Source organism: Zingiber officinale, chromosome 1A, assembly GCF_018446385.1.
Source record: "Zingiber officinale cultivar Zhangliang chromosome 1A, Zo_v1.1, whole genome shotgun sequence".
Classification (NCBI taxonomy): Eukaryota; Viridiplantae; Streptophyta; class Magnoliopsida; order Zingiberales; family Zingiberaceae; genus Zingiber; species Zingiber officinale.
Genome location: NC_055987.1, coordinates 192999419 through 193014063, shown reverse-complemented (window position 1 = coordinate 193014063; position 14645 = coordinate 192999419). Strand labels below are relative to the sequence as shown.

At 38.2% G+C, this 14645-nt stretch overlaps 1 protein-coding gene across 2 annotated transcripts; it reads left to right on the top strand.

Annotated features, from left to right (window-relative positions):
* Positions 1 to 2866: 2866 nt before the first annotated feature.
* On the top strand, positions 2867 to 13311 carry LOC122038976. 2 transcript variants are annotated; one of them, XM_042598967.1, is made up of 10 exons: positions 3928 to 4579; positions 4657 to 4726; positions 7010 to 7057; positions 7132 to 7201; positions 7303 to 7360; positions 7450 to 7511; positions 8826 to 9058; positions 9169 to 9202; positions 12537 to 12662; positions 12902 to 13311. In XM_042598967.1, exons 3-10 carry the CDS (start codon positions 7010 to 7012, stop codon positions 12928 to 12930), a joined length of 660 nt encoding a protein of 219 aa, XP_042454901.1. In that variant the 5' UTR covers positions 3928 to 4579; positions 4657 to 4726; the 3' UTR covers positions 12931 to 13311. The 2 variants fall into 2 exon arrangements, with proteins under 2 accessions (XP_042454900.1, XP_042454901.1); XM_042598966.1 differs by lacking the exons at positions 3928 to 4579; positions 4657 to 4726 and adding an exon at positions 2867 to 3357.
* The last annotated feature ends 1334 nt before the right edge of the window (positions 13312 to 14645 follow it).

Below are 14645 nucleotides of genomic sequence, written 5' to 3'. Positions count from 1 at the left end.
CTTTTTTTGTTTCATTATATTGTAATTGAAGAATTGTATTTTGATTTCAAAGACTGATTTAATGTCGTGTTTTTAGTTTACTAAGACTGAAAGAGTAACTGGAAATAACACTAATTTAATGTCTTGTATCTAATTTCTTGTGTTTTGATGCCATCATTGTTATTTTTTTATGATATTGTAGTGACTCTCTGATATATAAATAAGAATGAGTGCTCTATATAAATGAGGTAACAATAAGAATGAGATGTAGTGGAAAAGCCAGATGCAATCACCATGAGCAACTAGGAAAACTACAGGCTTAGTAATGAACAAATTGCCTATGCCTGCAAATTATTGTCTTGAAATTTATTGGAGAACGAACCAAGGTGGCCTTTATGCAGGCCTTTGTTTCGTGATGTATGTTGAGTCCTACGATTTGCCTTTTCTTAATGCCTGACTTCAGAATACAGAATGCTCTGCTTTTAGGCATAGAATGCTTTGCTTTTACTAGAATGCTCTACTAGTAAAATTGGATGGTTATCTTGTGCTACAATCACATGGTAAACACATTGATTCCTAGAACGTGGAAGACGTTGTGATTCATGGGGATTTAGGATGCTGCTAATTTGGATGGTTATCGAAGAATGGAATCTGGTTAATCAGCCAGTAGGCTGCTAATGATGCACATTAAGTTTAGTCAGAATCCATTCGAAATAAATATTTTAAACCATGAATTACATAGTACATAGTGAAAAAAAATCTCAAACGGGACAAGATTCACTTAAACACCAAAAAATTTCATTTCCTTCAACATGCATCAAGAATTTCACTAAATAACATAACAATAATCAAGATGTTTCAACTTTAACTCAGATAAATTATCTATAACACAAAGAACACCATTATCATACCACAATTATAATATCAACATTATACAACAATATTTAATGTTTCCAACATCAATTAACAAACCAATTTTGCGTCCAGAATTACAAGCATTTAGCAAGTTACATTATAACACGAACATTACCTAACACTAACTAACAAGATGAACTAACAACACAATCAAGATTATGGCTAAGAGAATCAAGTTCACCATTACTAATATCCAAATGAATTTCGGTATTTGGATTATTGCTGGATTATCTCCATGAAAAACATTGTGTTCACTTTCAATATTATTGAAAAGTGAGCTGTTTCATTGAATGCCAATTGGAATAAATGTCAATTTTCACTTTCCAACACATTTAGCTAATTGCAGATGGAGTTGAGAAGTTTTTTACCTCCAACTTAGCAAAAGTAAACAGTTGCATATTCCAACAAACTCTAAAAAAACATGCACCAACAGCAGACAATACTTCTAAACTTGATATTATTTCCAACAAACTCTAAACCTGATATATCAATAAACTTAAGTTGTCTAAACCTGATACAATTCCAACAAACTCTAAATATGATATTGTTATCAATAAACTTAAGTTGTCTGATACAATTACATAAACCATTTGCAGAGACATATCCTGCTAACATGACAAAATTCTATGACCTGACATTGTTTAGCAAATTAACAAGGGGTATGAAGAAAAGATCAGCTAATGATCCAGATTGGTAGCAAAGTACCTTGTTTCCAGATTGGTAGCAAATTAACAAGGGGTATGAAGAAAAGATCAGCTAATGATCTAGATTGGTAGCAAGGTACCTCGTTTCCACCGGCAGCCGGTCAGGGGAGAAGCTAGGGCTCTCTTCGGTTGAGAGGTAGGCGACGGTGAGGAAGGCGCAGCGAGGGAGGGAGCCCCGACGCAGTGTTTTCTGGCGAGAGAGGGAGATGCGGCAGGGAGATCGTAGTGAGGCCGGTGAGGAAGGCGCAGCGAGGGAGGGAACCCCGACGCAGTGTTTTCAGGCGAGAGAGGGAGGGAACGAGCGAGGGAGATCACAGCGAGTGGTGAGCGGTTGCAGCGAGAGAGGCGAGGGAACGAGCGAGGGAGATCGCAGCGAGAGATATCTGGTTCGGCGAGAGAGGAGAGGCGAGCTCTAGGGTTTTTGTCTGGAGAGGTTAAACACCGCAGCGTTTTTGGTGCAGATTGCTTCGTATGCCCTTTACCGCATTTGACGTGGCATCCTCGCTGTCCCATGCCACACCAAACCGCACCAAAAACATCGCAGGAGAGTCTCACTGTATATATATATAGAGAGAGAGAGTTTTGTTAAAATAAGGACCTTGCCATGCGGACTCATTCGCGATTTACAAAAGTTGATTTTTTTTAATATTTTTTTATTTTTTAAATATAAGTTTTTCTCTTGCCGAAGTTGCTCACCACGCCTCCTCGCCCACCAGCCATCCGCTCACCGCGCCTCCTCGCGTGCCTCCTCGCGTGCCCGCCACCCGCCCGGCCGCCGGCCATATGCCCACCGCCAGCGGCCTTCGGCCGCTTGGACCCACCCACACTATAGCCCAGGGGGTGAACTCGTCGGGGATCGCGACATGGATGCGCCCGCCACCCGCCCGGCCGCCGGCCATCTGCCCACTGCCGGCAGCCTCCGGCCGCCTGGACCACCCACACTATAGCCCAGGGGGTGAACCCGTCGGGGATCGCGGCATGGATGCACCCGCCACCCGGCCGGCCGCCGGCCATCTGCCCACCGCCGGCGGCCTCCGACCGCCTGGATCCACCCACACTATAGCCCAGGGGTGAACCCGTCGGGGATCGCGGCATGGATTCCGCCGCTACCAAGTCTGCCGCTGCATGGATTTTTTGAAAAAATAAAAAAACATTAAAAAAAAAAACTTATGCAGATCGCGTACGAGTGCGCATGGCAAGGTCCTTATTTTAACAACTCTGTGTGTGTATATATTCGTCCTTGTATATATCTATAATATTTCGGAGGTCAGATGCATATTTGAAACCTTCCAGGATTTCTTTACGAGAGAATCCCGCCCGTTTCACCCGAGTCGCTGTCGCCTCTGCCCCCGCCGGCGAACTCTGTTCCTCTCCGGAGATCTACCAGCCCTGCTGAATCGCTGCCGTTTGGCCTAAATCTGATCACCGCCAACATATGTGCACATCCTAACACCGCTACCGACTGGTACTGTCGAACCCACCAGCTCTATGTTTCGAGATCTGTCCTGGAGGCTTTCCATCCCTTAATTTGGCTTGTGACTGCTCTGCATAAATCCGTCTTCAATTTCCTACATCTGCCGCGGCGTTGGCATTCCTCGGTGGCCTAGACGCGAGCTTCGTGTTCTCGAACGGATTTGTCAGAAAGAACGTGACAGGGAGGAGGATGGGCGTTGGCAATTCGAGTACACTCGCACTCAGGATATAAGAGGAGGGGGAACAAGAAGTAACAGGTGGCGACCTAGCCATTTCAAAGGCTAAGGTAAAGCAAAGTCTCTTCTTTTCTACATGATTTTCACTACTAACTTTACTGTGTTAATTCTTTTTCTCGTTGGTTGCTCGATCAAACAGAGCCAATGATCAGTTTTAATCTATGAATGAGAATTGCATAGAAACACTGGTGTTTATCTTCATTCTCTTGTCTCAAGGAATATTAATATTGGGTCTGCTGTTGTTCATTTAACAACCTGTAAAGTATAAGCAATTTAGCTAATATGTATTGTTCTGCTGAGGTCCTTTCAAGTGCTGCTTGGTCATGAGATTAAATAGGGTGGTTTGGATTTTGATATGTTTAATTATTAATTGGACTAGAAATTCTATTGTTTGTTCTAGTCACCCATAGCATCCAGGCGAGCCTAGTAAAATGTCTGTCAAATGGTTTGGTGAATTATGAGTTCTATGACTTGGGTCTAGAGGTGGGGGGTGGGTAAAAGATTTTTCTAGACATAAGTTTGTCATAGAGGAAAAGGTGCAAATTTCTTTCTTAACATTAAAAGATGGACTTTGACATTAAGAATATATAGCTTGTGAAGGTATGGTATTAAATGGAGACTAGAAATTCCCTTGATAAGAGAAGGAGCGGGAGGGGCTGCTGGTTTGATGTCGCTGGAAGGAGAAGAAAAGGAGCAAGAGAAATGCCTGGCTGGGAAAAAGGACAGCAGCCCTAGCGGCTACTGTTGGCTGTTGGAGAAGGAGAAGGCAACAAAAAATGTTGCTGTTCTTTGATGGAGATGAGCAAGAAGCAGAGGGAGAAAAGGGAGAGGCGGCAGCAAGATCCTGCCCTTAGAAGAGAAGGAGCGGGAGGGGCTGCTGGGTTTGATGTCGCTGAAAGGAGAAGAAAAGGAGCAGGAGAAATGGGGAAGAGGTTGGAGCTAGCCTACGGCTTCACCGAAGAGGAGAAAGGTTCTTCTCCTCCCTTACCTTGTTCTGTGGTGCTGCCCTCTTTCAACCGCAGCAGCTACAGGACATTGCTGGGCAAAGGGAGAAAGATTCTCTTCCTTCTTGTCTCAGTAGCTTTCCTTTTATTTCTTCTTCCTTGTTTCAATCAATAGCAACAAATATTGTTGCTTGCTTTTGTTCCTCGCAACAAGCATTGGTATTTCTATCACTCGCTCGTATTGCCCAGACCAAGGGGAATCATAAGTGTTTCCTTATCCAATATTCTCGATCAACAGAGTTGTTGTCTGTCCAACGACCAATTGGGGGTAAGCATTGATAAATTTGATTTATTGATGTTGAAGAATAATTAGTTAATTTGGACTAATTACGATTTGTCATATAGGTTCGATTGACTTGATTTGTTGTATCAACAAAACACCTTCATTGTTTTATCGGTCGAAGGAAATTATGAGGTATATATTTCTGTTTAAGTTGGTTAAATCAAGTTGTTATTCGATAGTAGTAGCAGGTGTCGTGTAGAAATAAGAATTATATCGAGATAGCAGGTTTGATCTGTTTCATGTTATTAAAGATTTATCAAGTTTTTATGTCTATTATTTGACTCTTATACATTTATCCTTGTTCATGAATAAAGATATAAATGAGATTATATATACTTGTATATTTATTTTCAAAAGGACATTAAAATGATATTATAAATAGAGAAATGGGTTAAAATAATAAAATTATTGAAGGGTACATAATTGATGGTACTTTTTGTTCACATGTGAGTTCATATGGGAATTAAAATGGGAAAGGTTGTTTTAAAAATTAACCTACTCTTCTGTTAATACGTGTCTTTAAATTTGCTTGACCTTTTATACTTCATATTGTTGACACTTGCCCCTTTACCTGCAAACCTCATGATGATACCGTAATGAATTATCATGAAGTTGACTTAGATTGAAGATATGAACTTAGAATTGAACATTGATGGTAAACAAAATTAAAGTGAAAACTCTGAGTCAAACTTTATACCATAGTACTGGACCGACCACATGTTTTGTTGTGGTAGCGTGTTCGCCCGCAGTCTAGAGTACCTGACCACTCACATGATATGTGGTAGTATGTTTGCCCGCGGTTAATGTTTATTTTGCATTCCAGGGGTTGTTAACTCATACGTTAGATGACGTTTTACACTGATGATATTGGTTGTTCACTTCTTAGTTGATTTATCAGCTCTAGATTATTGATATACATGCTGATACTCACATGATTTATGATATTTACTCATGTTGATATTATACTATGGATGACCTATATATCTGATTAAATAGTAAAAATTGAGAAGTTATCTTAATTGATGATAACAAATGATGATAAAGATGATATTTTAAATTCTAATATAAAAATGTTATATGATTATAGATGATGATAGCCGAAAATGATTATACATATATATTTATGTAAAAATGGAGAACTCTAAGAATAACTTAAAGTTATAATAAGAGATTGTGATCTATTCTACTTCTTTGACCTTTTAAATAAAATTAAATTCATGCACATCTATTCTTATTGCCAACATAGCCAATTGACTTACTGTCTGCTTCCTTTGGCCTATAGTTTTGCTGGCACATGCATCATTTTGATATTATAGCCGATTTTAGCTTTACGCCTTATTGAAGTAAGACACTTAGGATTTAAATTTTTTCAAGAATTTTTGCCAAAATATTTCACTAACAAAATTCAAATATTTCACAAATCATTAAACAATAATGTAAATATAAAAATTATTAACATTCAAATATTGAAATAGTTTATCTTCATAATCAAAATCAAACTTCAAATTAAAGAAAAATCAAAATTAGTGGAATGAAAATTCTAAACTAATTTACAATTTGAATTTTTGAGAAACGAAAATACAGAATCATTAGAATGTAAATTCTGAACTAATTTACAATTTGATTTTGTGAGACAAAAAAATAAAATTGATAAGAAAACTTATGAACTTATATTTTTGAGGAAAAGAACATACCGTTATGACAAAATAAAAGGAGAAAAGCAAGAAAGCGTAGCCAATTCTAGAAGATCGATGTTGATGTTGTAGGCGAGAGAAGAGTTTACGTCTGTGAAGGGAGGGGAGGGGAGGTTAGAGGATGCAAGAGAAAATCACTGAAATAAATTTGCAAGGGAAGGTTGATGTTCATTTTCTATGGCAGCGGAAGAGTTAAGCAAGAAAAATGTGTCGCATGTATGCAAATTAATGCAACCTAATTAATTTAAAGGGTATTTAAAGATATGGGTTGGACTTTTAAAAAAAAAATTAAAACTTCAATAAAGCAAGGAAAATTGTGCCTTAAGTACGCCTTAACTTCTTAAAAGGCGTGTGCTTCATTCAAGCACTGCTCATGGATCACTGCCCAAGCGCAAATGGTGCGCTTGGCTGTGTCTTGCGCCTAGGCGCAGCCAAGTGCTCGCTTTTCACAACTATGGTTTTGACTTGCTGATTCCTGGTTTGGTTTCATTGTTGTCTTTACGTTTTGTTTCATATGTCGTTTTATCTGTATTGTGTTGTTGTCTAGGAAGAATATGATATATAAAGTTGAAGAATTTTCTCATTATTCTATTTAAATGATTCCTAAGGTTTCTGTTATTATATTGTCACCATGAACTACACCAGCGGAGCGTGACATCATCACAATGGATCTCATGTACATTTTCTTAATTGCTTAATGCTTTTGATGTCCTTGGCACAGATGGAACCACTCGATGTCAAACTCTATGAGAAATACAAGAATTTGAAGGTGCTTTACCTTTTAGCTGAATTCTTGATTCTCTAAAATGATTCCTTTTGTGATTTTGAGCTCACTATGCTCAGAAAAGAAAGTTCACAGAGGAGGAGGAGTGGAACCATACAAGAGATGCTGAATCGAGAAGTTTTCAGTCTGGTATGATCTAGAAAGTTTCTCAGCATTCTTATGGGTCTTTTTATAGAGATGCCTTTTATATGGCATAGGAATGATGTACTTGACATTTTGGCTTCTTGTAGCTGTGGAGGACTTGATAGAAGAGTTGAATAAAGAAAACAAGGGGCTTCATCAACAGTTGTAAGAATTTATTAAATATCCATTAATAAGTGGCTGGAGCTGTATTATTCAGAAACAGGGAAGTAGTTTCTAAGATAATCTGATTGCAGGGATTCATTTCAGGAGAAATATGATGAATGTAGAATGTTACTGCTTGAAGAGGGCAAGAAATGTGAGAGTGCATTTCTTTCTTTTTTGAATGTAGATGTGTTTTGTCATACACTTGTTTAGCCTCATTTGGGATAAGTTGTCTTTAAGAATTGCTACTAAAATGACTGTTGCCTGATTCTAGTTTAACAATGTATCATGTGTGACAAATTAGCTTTATGACATTCCAATCCAGAGCATTTAGATAAAATATACCTTATGGAGGCTGAAGATGTTTGACTTAATGCTGTTAGGTTGAGCCTTCACTAGCTTTTCAAGACATGCCACAGTTTCAACAAAAAAAAAACTTTATCAGCTTGTGCTTGTGCCTCTTTTGTATAACTAGTGGTTATACAAAATTTCTTTAATCGACTTCTAGGGCCCTTTATTTGTTAGCTGAATGCACTTACATGCCAAACTAGGGCTACATGCAGATTTGGTCTTGTTTTTTTCGTTGTATTTACTAAAAATGTGATTCACTTATAAGTCAAACATTCTATAGACCTATGGCTTAGCGGGTTAGTATTCAACGCAAGTTATTTTAATACCTCTATAACCTTTCATAATTCTATGTACATTTTTTTGAATTCTTTAGTTGTTACTCTTAAGTCATCTCTTGATTCTCTTTGGTTAGTGAATGCTTGCAGCATGTTAGTCCTCTTTAAATTAATACCTCGTGCTTTATTCCAAAATTGCTCAACTTAGTCTATTATAGACTTTCATGTAACTTTCCTATCTAACTAGTCTAATCAGGGACAGGGTCAAGCATGAGGAATTTTAAGTGTGAAGATAATCAGACTTATTTAGGAACTACAGAACAAATGTCATTTATTTTTGTAATGTAACTCTACATAGCAGAACTGGTCAATATGTAGTGATTCAACATTTATACCAGGGATCTGAATAACAGTTGCATATTTGAAATAAACAGATCAATATGCCTTCTTTTCTGAACAATATTTTCAAAAAGGTGCACATATTTACCACTGTTTACCTGTTTGACAATGAAATTGCGCTTATACTTGCATTTCAATTATTTATTGTTTGGTTGGTAGATGGTGGTATGATTATGTGACCCAACGGCAAGTGAATTTATACGATCATATTGGTTATCAAAAATTGGTTACTGACTTTCATAACTCTGTTACCAAGCAATCATTTTGTTGTGAACTTGTGATTCCTTCTTATGCATTCAATTTCTATCTCTTAATTAATGCATTAGATTGAACCGGTTGTTTCTTGGTGATGTGTACTCATATGTTCATAATTTGGAAGTTTTTTTCTCCTTTTAGTTTTACATTGCTGATAAAATTTGAACCTTAAAAAACTTTCTTCACAGCCAAAGAGCTCTCGGATGAAGTTGAAAAACTTCAGAATCTTTTATTGAAGAAGAAAGAAATGAATAATGCTCTGTTGTTTTCATCTCCGTGTACAAGTTCTAAAGTTAGATCTGAAGAAATATCTAAAAGCCCTCCAGGACAGAGAATAACAGAATCATGTGGGGAAAATGGAACTCAACACAAAGTGCTGACAGTCGTTACTTATAATAACAAAAAAACTGGTACCAGTATGGTAAGTAAAGACTTCTAGCCTCTAATATATTACTTTTGTGCATATATGTAGAATAGACATCCTAATTGACTAATATCATAATCAAATTTCATCTCTTCACCATTGAACAGAAAGAATACTACAAGAGAAACTTCAGCAGTCCAGGTATGCTAAATCGCTTACATTTTTGGTGAGTTTTGTTGAGGGCCTATTTGTGAATATGTAATTATATAGGGAAATATCTGTAATTATAACTAGTCTAATATCTAGACGTTAGATTATTTTGAACATTATTCACACCAGAGTTACTATTCTTGCAACTGCAATCAACTACAATCTGTCACTGCTGTTGTTGTTTCCCTTATTGTGCTCTTTAAATCGAGAGACTTTGCCATTTTTCCCACTGATCCCTTTTGTAAGTGATCAGACTATCACTACAGAGAAATTCAAGTGGAAAAATTAATCCTCTTGGGCTACTGCTGACAAAGTTTGGTTCATGATGGCAAAAGGTGAATACGCTCACCTCCAGCGCCCCCGCCAACCCGTCCCAGGGCCAACACGGAGGAGGTAAATCACGGGCGGCTACTAGCCTTTGGAATAGTGACTAGCACATAAGGGAGGTATTTTACCTCGGCTTTGTCGAGATTCGAAACCTCATGATGGCAACACCTCATGCGCTAGCCACTAGACCCATCCGAGGGGACAACAAAATTTGGTTCATGGATCAAGATAAGGTTGTCTGACAAAACTGATAATTTTTTTAAATGAGATAAAATTGCATTGTAAAAAAACAATACTCAACCCTACTTAGCTAGGCTACTGATCCTACTCTCATGAGTATCTTTTGTTGTTTCTTGTGCAGCGAAATTTCATCACAAACATGAATTTATAGATGATATTGATGTGGGCACCGAGGTGGATGCCTTTGTTGGACACCGCTATAGTTGGAAGCAAATTAGTTACTGTCTAAGTGGCTACTGCCATAGTAGAAATAAATTAGCTATTAGCTATTGCCTAATTAGTAGAAAATAAACAATGACCTAATTTAACTACTGCTATAGTAGAAACAAATAATGGCCTAATTAGCTTTTCTATTTTTGATTCCTTGTTTCCATTATGGGCTAGTCTTTCCTGAATCATGTTTGACTTTTTATATAAGGAGTGCTATTATTAATAAAGAGAAGAAGAAAAATTGAGTAATTGGATTCTGTTTGGGACGAGTCTTTCCCCTCTCTTCCCCCCTTACATGTAATTGGGCTTTGTCTTTGGATGAGTCTTTCCCCCTCCCTTTTCTCCTTATGTGTTGCATGACTAAGTACGGATCCGGATCTTGACATGTGACTCAATCCTGCACTCGGGACCATAACAACTTGGTATTAGAGCTGATCATGGGTGACACGGATCCTATCACATCCAAACTCGATGCCTTCATGGAAAAAGATTGATCTCACAACAGCAAGTTTTCATGGAGCAGATAACCTTCCGCTAGCGAGGACTAGAGGAGCAGATGATCGAGTTATCCCGTACTATTCAAGAGACAAGACGACAGCTGGTGCCCACCGTAAACTACCCTCCTAGCGTGGAGTGTGACCCTTCCAAAGCCTCGGAGGTCAGACTTCAACCGCCAATTAGTGGCACCCTGGTTTCATGGTACTCGAAGATGGAATTCCCACCTATTCTAGAGAAGGGGATCTATTGGGTTGGATTAAAAGGTGCGAAAAATTCTTTGCCAACCAAAGGACCAAATAAATTGACAAGGTTAGCCTTGCTGCCTTCCATTTCGTAGGGGAAACCAACTTTGGTTTGATCAAATGGAACAGGAAGAGCCAGATATGATTTGGAAGCAATTCAAAAATCATTGTCATATCTGCTTTGGGCCGCCTATGAGCAACAACCCTCTGGAAGAGTTAGCAATCTGAAGCAGACAAGCTCGGTAGAAGACTACGAGCGGCAGTTCCAGTCCCAACTCGCCACCTTTGACCACAACAACAGGTTGCTTGTTCACTGCAGGGCTAGTCGAAGATCTCCACATCGACATTGAACAACAGAAGCTTGAAAACCTAGGCATTGCAATGAATATGACCCGGGTATTAGAACGGAAGCAGTGCTTCTATCAAGGCGGGGGGTTGTTGCGCACGAATGAGGGCGGGACCACAACCAAGCTTAACACTAGTAGTGGAGGCCCTCCTTTAGCAAAGACCAAGACAACGGGGGACATTAGCAAGGAGACTCCACTTACTTCATTCTTCAAACGTTGAGATGGCAGAAAGGAGAGCCAAGGACCTCTGTTTTAACTGTGATGAGTCCTACTCAACGGGTCATAAGTGTAAACGCCTATTTTGGATTGAAGTGCCTAATGATGATAGGAAAGGTGAGGAAGAGGGGGAAGTGGCTTAGGAAATTTCCCTCCATGCTATTAGTGGCGTTATACCACTCTTTTGAGCTTGAGGACAAGGAGGGGAGTGATGATGTGGACGCCTTTGTTGGATGCCGCTATAATTGGAAGCAAATAGTTAATGCTTAATTAGCTATTGTTATAGTAGAAATAAATTAGTTATTGCCTAATTAGTAGAAATTAAATAATGACTTAATTTAACTACTGCTATAGTAGAAACAAACAATGAACTAATTAACTTTTCTATTTTTGGTCTTTCCTAAATCGTGTCATGTTTGACTCCTTATATAATGAGTGTTATTATTAATAAAGAGAAAAAGAAAAATTGAGTAATTGGACTCTGTCTAGGACGAGTCTTTCCCCTCCCTTCCTCCCTTGCGTGTAATTGGACTTTGTTTTAGGACGAGTCTTTCTCTCTTCCTTTTCCCCTTACGTGTTGCATGACCAAGTACGGATCCAGATCTTGCCCCGTGACTCGATCATGCACTCAGGACCATAACAAATATCTCTTGTATATATGATGTGAGATGATTATGTATGAGCTTGTTTGGCCCAAATACCTAATGGTGAGCTGGGTATTAGTCCTATTGAATCAATGAAGCTATGGTATGATAATCGCATTGCCATGGTGAAGCATAGAAACAGATTTTCATTTTTTTTTTCCATAATAAATATACAGCTTATGGAGATTGTCAAGTCTTCTAAAGTACTGTGTTTGAGCTTGTTTTGCCCAAACACCTAATGGTTGAGCTTGGTATTAGTTCTATTGCACATTGCCTTTATAGCCTAGTCTTCCATGATAATACCGAGGATAGAAATAAAATTTCATTTTTTACATTATGAATTTGCAACTTATAGAGATTGTTACGTGTCCTATAAGTTCTAATACTAAATGGAAAATTTGCTAATCAAATTTTAATGAGATCTTAGAATTGATATTTGTAGCAAGTTTGATTTCTATGGTGCCTTTTGTGCCAGCTCATGGCATATTTGTAACTTTGTCTAGTCTATTATACATTCTTATAGAGGATAAAGGTATCTGTGTTTATGATTGATTTTTCTTCATCATTCACAAGTTTATTGAATTTATTTCATTATCTGTAGGTAAGCAATCAGATGATCGCAGCAATTTCATATTCCAGACTCTTATGAGGTTCTTAGTGGGCATGGATCTTTATGTCGATAATCAAACTGAAAGCCCCTCAATTTTGGTGGTTCACAAAACTAGTGGTAATACATCCTTTGCTATGCCTAGACAAATAATTAGTTCCCTAACATTTCTTTGTCACTTTCCCTGTATTATCAAATGCTTGTGCTTACTTTCGAGTCGGCGAAGATTGCATCTTCTGCTATTTTAAGTAGATCCTTGTACACCCAATTGTGATTCGCTATTGCATTATAAGATCATTGTATACCTAAAGGATATGAATTTATATTGTTCATGCTAATGTGACTATGGTCTGCCCCAGGTTACAGCTTTAGCTTAACATGGATATAACATGAAGGTGATGAAGGTGAGTGGATGTATCATGTTTCTTCACTAGGGACTTTAGAGAGCATAGCTTGGGATTGGATGAAGGAAGACATCATATTTAGCGCAGTCATGTGTCGTGATTTCTTTGAAAGGGTATCGCTCATCATCGGGCGAATGTGACTAAGATTCATCTTTCATGGATGAAAGCCTTGGAACTCTATACTTAAACAATTAGCAGCAGGGTTCAGCAAAGTTAAGTACCATTAACTTGTAGCGTTTTGTATAAAGTTTCTACCACTAACAGAGATCCGTGTTTCCAGATTCCCACCTGTTTGTTCAGTTTTAACTTTGAATGATACGTATTTGTTATGTTTTAACTTCTGTTATGCTGTCAAAAGGTGGGTCTATGATCATGTTGGTGTAAAATCATTTCGCCCCATAAAATTTACATTTTTTTCTTCCAAATTATCTCAAATCGTTTTAAATGTGTCGAAGTGTTTCTTAGTGTTTCCAAACTGTTGGCACAGCGGGACCGGCAAGAGTGGAGAGATGAATTACTTGAAATAGAAAAATAAAATCCTTTCTTGTTCTTCAACTGAGATTAGTAGCACATTTATATAAATGAAATTAAGTAACTAATAAATTAAAAAGACAGAAATTATTTAGTTACAACTTAGGTGGTTGTTAATCCAAGGTAAAAAAGAGTACTGAAAGATCTCTTTCATGTAGGTGGAGAAGTCTATTACACTCTTAAAAAGCTTAGGAATGTGCTAGGAAATGAAAGCTAGAGTTGATATATGTTTTCTAGGTCCAGATGTCTTTTTATAGTTTCTGAAAAATCTTATCCGAAAGTTGAAGGTGTCTCAAAAGGGATTGGAGGGCTCCTCCAGTGAAGCGCAGTGGATAAAACTTTATCCACTACCAATGTCTAATTTGCCTGGTCGAATGCGCCTTCCGTAGCCTTGGAAGGTGCTTTCACACTGCTCATTGAAGGCGTCTTCCAGCCATGGAAGGTGTCTTCCACAGAAGGCGCGGAGGCGCCTTCAACAACCTTTGAAGGCACCTCCAGCAACATTTGCAGCTCCATTTCACTCCTTTGTTGCTGCGATCTCCTGGGTGATTTCGGCTATCGGAATAGGGCTCATCCGAACCCAATTTCCGGCCTTCTCCTTGAGCATGCTTCCGCTCCGGCTTCTCATCCCTCGAACGTCACGTACGTTCTTTTCGTTCACCGGTGTACCCTTCCACAGTCTTTTCATCCCTCAGATGCACCGAGCCCGTCGGCTCCTTTCCCGTGCTATCCTTCTCGCTAGCTGCGTCTTCTGCTCGACTTCCTGTGCTCCTAAGTTCATGGACACTTAGACACATGGATCAAAACCAAACATGACCTAACCTAACTTGGCTGATCACATCAAAACAATTACGGGGGTCCAACAATCTTTTTTTTTTTTTATATGCATCAATCAAAGTTCAATTTAGGGTAAAAATAATCAAATAGTAATAAATGCAATTGCAAATAAAAGTTTGCAATAAAAAAATTACAACACTAAGTATAAAATAAACTCATTTATCAAAATTCAGAAAAATAGAGTTAGCAAAATTTAGAATTTTGAAAAAAATTCTAACTCCTCTACTGTCCCTAAACTTATATCTATTCCTCCCCCTTTGATCACATCAAAAAATATGAAAATTTAAGTTTTAGGAAAAAAACTCGATTTAATAAAAACAAGTAAAAGAAA

Bases quoted from the DNA above. Each gene is read 5' to 3' on its own strand.
- LOC122038976 (XM_042598966.1), top strand. From the start codon at position 7,010: ATGGAACCACTCGATGTCAAACTCTATGAGAAATACAAGAATTTGAAG. The intron at 7,058-7,131 runs GTGCTTTACCTT...CACTATGCTCAG, and splicing joins AGAAATACAAGAATTTGAAG to AAAAGAAAGTTCACAGAGGA. The intron at 7,512-8,825 runs GTGAGAGTGCAT...CTTTCTTCACAG, and splicing joins GCTTGAAGAGGGCAAGAAAT to CCAAAGAGCTCTCGGATGAA.